The following is a 10,221-nucleotide window of genomic DNA, read 5'->3' as shown; positions in this document are numbered from 1 at the left end:
GTGAATAACTTCATAAAAGACACACCTCTCAAGAAATCCCACAATATCCAAATAACATCTCGTGTTTGTTCGAAGAAAATAATACCAGTACTGTTAGCCTATCAGTTACCGGCCGCTGTGTCAAACTCTTTCAAGATGGTGAGTAAATTAACTTTTCAGGGTGCAAACTCTGCCAGATGAGTCGATTTCAGCCGGTTTAATATTAATTCACTTTATCCTGAATCCTTCAGAAGGCCGCGGGCATGGAGAGAGAGTTCGGGCCGAATCTTCCCTGGTTGCTATTTGTCTGCGCGAGGCCCAGGGTGCCCTTTTGATCATTTCAATCTCTCCTCGGTGCGCTCCTTCTGATTGGTCGAGGGAGTAAAACGGGGAAAATCTTTAATTAAGTAGATAATCTCTTGTTGGGATGAGAGTGGGTCCATTTCAGAGCCCCCCTCTAGCGAGTCCCACATGAGTATCTTAGCATATACAGCCAGTGTTGATTGGGGTTGTGGATGTATGTAGGGTAGTAGCTCTCACTATATCATCTATCCTCATTTAGAGAGCTGCTGAATGTGCATGCCATCCCTCTATCCTCTCTCATCTCTTCTGTCAGGATGTTCATGCATTTGGAGGTCTGTTACTATATCTTCATTTTGATGACTCACATGACAAGGTCCTGCTTCAGCTGGTGAGTTTAAACTATTTTGGACTCTTTGTTATTGCCTCATCCATCCAAAGCAATGGATAGGAAGGTTGTTAATTAAGTATTGTACATAGGCTTTTTGGAATAGAGAAATAATTCAATGATTTTGATGGTGAAAGGTTTTTCTATTTACTAATCAAATAAAAAAGTTAGTTTAAGTTTGAAAATGGTTTACCAATGAGGCTTTTTGATTTTCCTTTATGAGAATCTACGGATGGAAAAGTATTAAATAATGATAATTCAATATTGTCCTGTAATTCTTGTAATGTTTATTACTCATTAATCTACTTTCATCTCAGTCTATTTTACTGAGGATTTTTTTGTTTTTGTTTAGGTCTTTTGGATATAACCTACCCAGAAATGTCACTTTAACACCATGGTTACTGATCAACAGGCCAGGGTTTAATTCATTTGGGAGACAAGGATTTATAGGAATGATATGGTTTAGAACCATGTTATTATATGTTTTAGTACTGCGTTATTTAAAATAGATAATGATGCTTTAGTACCATATTATTCAATGCTATTAAAGATACCTAATGAGAGATGTTAAGTGAGGGAGCTGTGGAATTCCTGCCCTTGCTGAAGGACACTTAATTCCCAGAGTTAATAAGCTGTCTCCTCTTCCAGGTCAGTGAATAATTTCCTGATGACTGGACCTAAGGTAAGCCAACATTCTTTTGATCTTCTGCCCAGATCCCCTTTCCCTTCCCTCCTTCCCTCCCTAAAAAGAGAGCAAAAACCACCCTGTGAGGATCTCTTACAAAACCTCACTCCGAAGACATTATTGCGTTACGTTACTCTCTTTCTCCCTCTCTGTTTCAATCTATAGACAGCATTTAATTTTCTCCACAATGAGAGTTTATGGTTCATATACATATGTATTTTCATCATTTATTTGTTATAACAACAGCAAGAGTATAACTTCACAGGGTTATGCTGGCCTTTTGGGTTCACTCCTTATTTGTATCTAATGCACTTGACCTTACTGAGGCTAAGAAGCTTTGAATGTCCATGGGTTTTGGTAGTAGAGGTGGAGAGTTATTGGGTTCAGTGTGTATAGAGGCAGTGGCAGGAGAGGACCTGGAAAGGGTTTTGGTCAATTTCATTTCTTTTTCAGTCAATTTAGGAAGTTAACTGAAATTCCAATTCCAATTTTACCCATGAGAGGCAATGGAGGCAGTAGAGGCAAAAGAGGTCCCAGGATTGAGTGTGTATCGCACAGGAGGCTGTTGGTGAAGGGATGAGAGCTCATAATAATGTTTGGAATGGAGTGACTGGAATGGTATACCGTTCCCTTCATTTTGTTCCAGCCATTACTATAAGCTCTCCTACCCAATTAAGGTGCCACCAGCCACCTGTGGTATAGAGACAATGGAGGCAGTAGAGGTCAGTTGGTTGTTGAGCTAAACTAGAGGCAGGAAAGGCAGTAGAGATCTCTCTGTGTTGAGTGGGAATAAACCAGAGGCAGTAGAGGCAGGAAAGGCGGTGCTGGCATGTGCTGTGCTGTGGTGGGTGGTCATCATTATCCCACCAGACCCCAGTGAGAAGCAGAGAGGTGGTGGCTCAGTCTCTCAACAGGCCACTTGAGACATATCATTCACACAGTCTCAACAAGGACCAGAGAGCTGGGCGAACAAGCCAAGTGGACATGGTGAACATGTAAAGAATAGGGCTTGGGATTCTTAACTCACTCAGGGGTTGTGAATCATGTTCAAAAAGTTGAATTAATATTGTATTACGACTTTTTTGGTCAATTTCTGTTGCTAACCGAAGCTAATGTTTATTAGTATTGTTACAACAAAAACTCAGTTAATACACTAGGAATTTGGGGGTTATAGAACTAAATGTCTCTAGAATTAGTTGCTTTTCATGATTGAACCTATTAAGTTTTTAGTATATTGTACCATCACATATGCCATGATGATATACTCCTCTGTGTTCCTCCAGGCTTACCTGATTTACTCCAGCAGCGTAGCAGCCGGGGCGCAGAGCGGCATCGAGGAGTGCAAATACCAGTTTGCCTGGGACCGATGGAACTGCCCTGAGAGAGCCCTGCAGCTGTCCACACACAGAAGCCTCCGCAGCGGTAAGAGCCAATGACCCAGGCTCCATTGGAATTCTGAATTCCACTTTGGAACTTTGGAATTTCAATTAGAAAGTTTGGAGAATTTGGGAACTTTTGTTGTGCTGCCCAAATGACTCCCTCTTTTTCTGCCTAAATGACACTATTCTCCATATAGTGCACTATTGTTGACCAGACCAAATCTAGGACACTATATGGTCAAAAGTAGTGCACTATATGCTGACTAGGAAATAATTTGATTGGCCTTTTAATAATAGACCAGCTTTTAGTCACAGATAGGCCCATCCAGATCAAGGAGGAAGGACTCTTTCTAGAAAGTGAGATGGCGTTTGTTTGTTTGTTTAGTCAGGAGATTCATCAGTCAAAAGGATCGTTACAGCAACCCCACGGCCACTACGGTTCCCTCACCCAATACAACAGCAACCCCACGGTCACACTGGCCAAAACAAACACTACTAATCCAATTCACAACATCCTACTGAGCCTCCCATCGACGGGACCCTGCTCAGGGGCCTTGTGAAAACATGGCACCCCAATGGCAATTAGAGGCAATGTGTTAATTACCAGGAGAGATAGGAGATAAAGGATACTGTGGAGTGAGAGGCGTTGAAATAGAAGCCCCACTCTAAAGATAAGGGTTAGGGTCACAGGCTAGAGGAGAGGAATGACCTATTCAGAGGAAGGCATTCCTGAGTACAGAAGGCATTCCTGAGTACAGAAGGCATTCCTGAGTGCATTTTAAAATGTCTCTCTCACCCAAAGCAAACAGAGCGACAGCGCTTGTCCTTGACATCAGTTCAGTAATCATTGCTACTATAATATAATAATATATCATCTGTTTTTTCCACAGCGAACAGGGAGACAGCGTTTGTCCATGCCATCAGTTCAGCAGGAGTCATGTACACTCTGACAAGGAACTGCAGTCTGGGGGACTTTGACAACTGTGGCTGTGACGACACCAGGAATGGACAGCGGGGTAAGAGAAGATTTTTAAAAATCCACACACAGATCATTGCAAGACACGCATAGATGAAACAGCTGATGTACATACTGTGTTGTAGTCATGTGATGGGATTCGGTTGTAGGCAAAACAACATTTAAATGATCTTTTCAAGTACTTTGGAAATAATTCCCTTCAACTTATTTCCGTCACAAATGGTGAGCCACCCTCTCGTACAGACAAACTCCTGCTTGTGTCCCCAGTGGGTAGGGGGGGGGGGGGCTGCTGCAGTGAACTGATGGTTGGGTTATGTTTACAGGGGGTACAGGCTGGCAGTGGGGGGGCTGCAGTGACAACGTGGGGTTCGGTGAGGCCATCTCCAAGCAGTTTGTTGACGCGCTGGAGACAGGCCAGGACGCACGGGCCGCCATGAACCTCCACAACAACGAGGCTGGGCGCAAGGTACAGTATTTACTTTATATTGTACTTTTTACTCTTACCATTATTTACTATATTCTCTATGTTACCTGACTGTGACACATACAGTAAGGCATCCATAAAAACAGTACCCATACGTCCCCTAAAACATCTGTGAATAAGGACACAAGTACAAATACTGTACTCCTCAGCTTTCCAGATTGATAGTTGCTGTGTGACGACCATTCTGGTGCAAATCGACAGGCGAGTGCTAGGCAACACATTGGTGCTGCAAGGGGTGAGCTATCCCTCGGCACTGTACAAAACTTTGATGATATAGTGAAATATTATCATAATTCCAGATAGATATAGAGCTTGGCTTTCAGGGTGTTCTGAACTCCAGATCACTTTGAGATTAAATCAGTGAGATTGCCATAGGGGGGAGCTCTTGTAGTTCAAGCTGGAGGGCCAGATGGCCTGTCTGATATTTGCGTTTCCCACTCGGCCCCCCAACCGACCGACTGCTCAATGTAAAGTACCTTTTGAATCATTTTTTTATTTCTCAACCTGCCCAGTGAGAATTACAGCTTACAGCAAGCGTACCACCCAAGCGTCCCCTTTCACGTCCCCATAAGTGAGGTGCCACTCGTCCTCCAATAACCACAGTGTGTTCGCTGTACCAGAAGGGCCTATTTACCAGTTACTGAATGTCCTTTATTATGACAAGACTTGAGTTGCAAGATCTCAGGATCACTGGTGCTACTTCTTAATTAGAGTATCCCATGGTTCCACACACTGCAGACGGGGGCCAGTATTATGCCTGTCTGCTCTCTTTAAATACGTTTTTAGTTTCATTCTTGCAATAAGCATCCAACATTTATTCTGCTGGTCTTTGTGTGGCCCCTGAGGAGTCCATAGTCAGGGATGAAGGACCACAGGCGAGAGAATGGAGTGGTCTTTGTTTATCCCGCCTAGGAGCCCTCCTGTTGGGCCCTCGCTGCCCCTCCGAACCCCATGGCACCTGGAGCATCATTGTAACAAAAAAAATACCAGAGAAAAAAAGAAAAACTCACCCCTTCTTCATTTTGACACTCAATAGACTCCCCATAGTCTCTTCATTGGTTCTTCTCATGGCAGAAAACATCTCGACAATGGCCTTGCTAAATAAATACTCCTCTCACTCCAGGAGGGACACAGTCAGTGTCTCGATGTGAAACTTTGATTTGGCCCTCACCTCGCGAGGAAGCTCTTCCCTTCCCCGTAAAGAAACGTTCCTTTTGAACCGACATCTGTTAACATATGTGTCGGGGTGAAGTCAGGAAATATTGAGGGGGATCACAAAAGCTGACAAAAACTTGAGCATGAACCTTGAACCTATCCTTTCTCCCCTCAGTGAATTCATCCTCTTTTTGTCAAGTGGGAAGGCTTGAGCGTACAATGGGTTCATTTGACAACACATCAATCAAGAGCCAATGGTCTTCACATTACACAACTGATTCTTTGAAACAAAACCATGCTCAGCCACACACACATACAAAACTGATTTCCTGAGACCAAATCAATGAACTTCTCATCTGCATGTTGCTGCTTTAAAGCGCAACTGAAGGCAATAAACAACTTCTCTGATAGAAAACGATATTAGTCAGAAGCAAAGTTTTGTAAATGAGTTCGTCATGACTTACTTGAGGGTTGGGCTTTCATTTCACAATGCTTACTTTCCCACTAACAAGTGATGCACAGCTGCAGTGATTGCACTCTATCCAATCCTACCGCAGAACACAGATACAGTGAGACAGACATGTTCACATAAGACAACAGGTTGCACAGTTTTTTTACTTGAGAAATACTGCACCAAATACCTTAGTTAGATGTAAAATTGTGCAAGTTATCTTAGATTCATTCGGACTATTTTGAGAAAGTAATACTGGCTTTGTTCCTATGGCATCTCATGGGTGCCCAAAACATCAGTAACTGGCACATCGAACCACACCCCAAGACTGAAATATTGTTTCTTACAGTGATGAGCAACAGAGAAACATCCTGAATCAGTGTGTTCAGTTTTGCTTTAAAAATAAGTCCCTTTAATTATTTATTTTTCTATACTCCTGTTTCAGTTGGTATTTGCCTAGTGCTTACATTTATTTTATTTAACCTTTATTTAACTAGGCAAGTCAGTTAAGAACAAATTCTACATAATAATTATATGGCAACAATATATTATTTCTGGAGTTGACAGAGTATTTACTTGATGTAATGTTCAGGTTATTATAATGACCATTTTCCAGGTGAATCAGACTGTAGAATAAAGCTTAACCAACGTCTCCCTCCCTCCCTCCACTCCTCTCCTCTCCCTCCCAGGCGGTGAAAGGAACCATGCAGAAGACATGTAAGTGCCATGGCGTCTCTGGGTCCTGCACCACACAGACCTGCTGGTTACAGCTACCAGAGTTCCGGGAGGTGGGAAACTACTTGAAGGAGAAGTACCACCGAGCCCTGAAGGTATATATTATTTATTGTTTATATTAAACAATATTGTTTATAGGCACTTTAAAGGCACTTCACATAAAGTTAATTAATTTATTAATTCAAGGTGGACCTGCTCCGGGGAGCCGGGAACAGTGCAGCCAGTCGAGGGGCCATCGCAGAGACTTTCAGCTCCTTCTCTCGTAAAGAACTGGTCCACCTAGAGGACTCCCCAGATTACTGTTTGGAGAACCGTACTCTGGGTCTGCCTGGCACAGAGGGCAGAGAATGCCTGAAGAAGGGCAAGAACCTAAACAAGTGGGAGAAGCGGAGCTGCAAGAGGCTGTGTGGGGAGTGCGGTTTAGCCGTGGAGGAGAGGAAGGCGGAGTTGGTGTCGAGTTGCAATTGTAAGTTCCACTGGTGCTGTGCGGTGAAGTGTGAGCAGTGCCGTAAGACGGTGACCAAGTACTTCTGTGTGAAGAAGGGGGGGCAGAGGGGGAAGAACGAGAGTGCTGGGAGCCGTAAGAAGAACCTGAGGCTGAGGAAGAAGCACTGAGCTGCGTCCATCTTCCTCACCATCCTCATCACTGCCATATGCCTTGTCTTCTCACAAGATGATTTTCACAGACCCTCTCAAATGTTTTTACAACAGGCTTTCTGCTTGTATTCAAAAGACTTCATTGGAAAATAATTTATTGAATAAGTCAAGTATTGTTGTTATCCCAATCAAATGTTTAATAGTGGGGTAGAAAATGTGTGTAAAAAAAACATGTTGATAAAACTACATGAGAAAAAATAGAGGGAAACTATTAGTTGTGTAGAACTGATGGTATAAAGGGTATACATATATTTAAAATGATTTAAAAAACTTTTTCCCCCAACTATATATATTATTATAAGTCATTGGGCATTTAAAGCATGTTACATACGGCCACATTCAATAATCTCCTTCATACCTGATATCTTGAACAACTCTTCCTTAATGATCCGTCAACGGTAAACCTCAACAACATCTTATTTATTGTCATAAGTACCACCAATGAGCTACGCCATTTCCGATTGGTCAGTTTATCAAACATTCCTTCCTGTCATGATGACCAAGCTCTCTCTACATGTGACAGTGCCTGAGATCGAAGCATCCCAGTAGTTTGTTCAAGCATGTATCACAACAGATATTCAGATTATAGGTTTGAAAAACAAGAAGAGACTTTGGGGTGCATTCCTCTCGTCCAATCCCTTGCCCTGCCCTGCCCAGCCCTGCCCTGCCCAGCCCTGCACTGCCCTGCCCAGCCCTGCCCTCCCCAGCCCAGCCCTGCCCAGCCCTGCCCTGCCCAGCCCTGCACCGCCCAGCCCTGCCCTCCCCAGCCCTGCCCTCCCCAGCCCAGCCCTGCCTAGCCCTGCCCTGTCCAGCCCTGCCCTCCCCAGCCCAGCCCTCCCCAGCCCTGCCCTCCCCTCCCCTCCCCAGCCCAGCCCTCCCCAGCCCTGCCCTCCCCTCCCTTCCCCTCCCCAGCCCTCCCCTCCCCTCCCCAGCCCAGCCTTACCTTAAGGATGTATTTAATTGTAAATAAAATGAAGCACTTTGTTCAGTATATTGTTTATTTATTGCACAGTTTTTTCCTTAGTTTTTGATTTATTCATAGTTGCTTTCATGGTTGTTATTATTTTCTATAAAACGTTTGTAATTAAAGAAGTATAATCTACAACTCCCCTATTATATGAATTTATTGAGAATGCCAATCACCCGTTTCACATTTCACATCCATTCATTTCAGAAGTGTTGAATGAATTTCAGAAGTGGTGATATGGAATGCACGATTCTTTCCTATATTCCCGCCGTGTGACATATAAAACACCAATGTTCAGCAGTGGTACAACACAACCTGAGGCTCTTTTTATTGTTCACTTGGGGATCCGATAACCCTCGGGCCAAAGTAACAACAAGAGAAAACTTTTCATTATACTCTTCCTTCCTTCACGCCTTTCGCCTTGACAAATACCTCCCCTTTCTTTCTGCCCCTCGTCCGTCTAATCCTCTAAGAGCCTCTCCTAACGCCCTGGAACTCAGAACTTTCTTTACAGTTTAATACTAGTTTAATTAACTTTGTCCAGACAGAGTGCATGATGGGGGGGGAAACACGAAGAAGCAAAACAAGTCGCCCTTAAAAATCTTTAAAAATCAACCACCCCGCCTCTAATTTTGTATGCTAATCTCCTTTTTCACGCTGCCCCTCCTTAGGAGTGAGTGGTGAGTTGGGACAAAAACTGTTGGGAAAACTTGGTGGTGTTGCCGTCCTTCGCCGGGGGCTCGCCAGTGGCTTCCTGCTGGCTGTTTCATTCCTGGGCCCCCTCGGCCTCCTCGGCTCACCTATTTGGATCCTTTCTCTCCTCTAGGGCCTTCCTTTGCTCGATTTAACAATGAACGTCGAGCTAATCAGCCCTCTCGGAAATGCGCCACTGCCGAGCTGCTTAATCCCCTCTCCTCCTCCACCGACTCAATGGACCTCCGCCTTCAAAAGGGCTTTGGGAAAAGGCTTTGCACAGATTCACACTGTTCCCTCAATACAAGTTAGTTCAAGTATTGTGCCCACAACAAGTGGGTATGATAAACAAATGCTTGCCAGGGTGGATACCCACCCACCACCCCACCTGTGGTAGCCTAAAGAGGGTGCCAGGGCCGGGGGCAGATAGTATGGCATTGCAGGCAGACCCAGGGGCCTCCAGGGGCCCGACGGGGCCCTCCAGATGAGATGAGACCTGAAAGAGGAGATTAAAAGCCCCTTCGAGAGTAGAGGCAGTTCATTTCTGTACCCTCGTCTTTCTAGCCAATAAAGTGTCAAGGAAACACATTGTTGACATCTTATTTATGAAATAATGATCAGAAACTCAGCCTGTTGGCTGGATCAAACTAGGGGGTGGCCTGCTCTGCAGAGCAACTCTCTAATCACTAAGGCATATAATGAGAATGTTTGTGCAAGTCTCCCATCAAATCTAATTGTATTTGTCACATACACATATTTAGCAGATGTTGTTGTGAGTGTAGCGAAATGCGTGTCCATTGACATAAATACATGATTTTAAGGGAATGGCTCAGTTACACTCGCTGATCTGAAGTTAAGATTTGGCCCTCAGAGTCACCATCATTGTTATGGAGGTCCAGTACAAGGTCTGGATTGTGTTTATTAGGGCACTCAGTGGGAAATGTTGTAAATGGGTTGTGTTGTTAGGGTATGCAGCGGACAATGTTTTCGAACGTTTTGCAACCGAAAATGAAAATGATCCTTTCTTATAGGAAAAAAACAGGTAGTCCCTGTTTGTTTCAGTCCGCTTTCTTCCGTTTGGTGCCTAATTAACACAGACCTGCTGACAGCACACTGCCTGTGGAAGTGGAACTGTGGGAGGAATGAAAACCCCACACAGCAGCTGACCCAACCGAACACGTTTAGCAGTTTAACACCTCAACCGTCAGGTACACCTGTGACACCATCGACACAACATGTGTCAAACTCATTCCATTGAGGGCTGAGTGTTTACGGGTTTTCACTTCTTCCTTGTACTTGATTGATCAATTAAGGTCACTGATTAGTTGGGAACTCCACTCATGTGGTTGTCGAGGTCTTAATTGGACACGAG

At 44.1% G+C, this 10,221-nt stretch overlaps 1 protein-coding gene across 1 annotated transcript; it reads left to right on the top strand.

Moving 5' to 3' along the window:
* Window positions 1-535: 535 nt before the first annotated feature.
* Window positions 536-7,874, top strand: LOC109899132 (protein Wnt-8b). The gene is made up of 7 exons (XM_020494186.2): window positions 536-670; window positions 1,316-1,349; window positions 2,636-2,774; window positions 3,622-3,747; window positions 4,031-4,173; window positions 6,487-6,627; window positions 6,719-7,874. Exons 1-7 carry the CDS (start codon window positions 597-599, stop codon window positions 7,145-7,147), a joined length of 1,086 nt encoding a protein of 361 aa, XP_020349775.1. The 5' UTR covers window positions 536-596; the 3' UTR covers window positions 7,148-7,874.
* The last annotated feature ends 2,347 nt before the right edge of the window (window positions 7,875-10,221 follow it).

The sequence above is a fragment of the Oncorhynchus kisutch genome, linkage group LG11 (assembly GCF_002021735.2).
Source record: "Oncorhynchus kisutch isolate 150728-3 linkage group LG11, Okis_V2, whole genome shotgun sequence".
Taxonomy (NCBI): Eukaryota; Metazoa; Chordata; class Actinopteri; order Salmoniformes; family Salmonidae; genus Oncorhynchus; species Oncorhynchus kisutch.
Note: the sequence above shows the minus strand (reverse complement) of the source record. Positions and strands in the feature narration are given on the sequence as shown.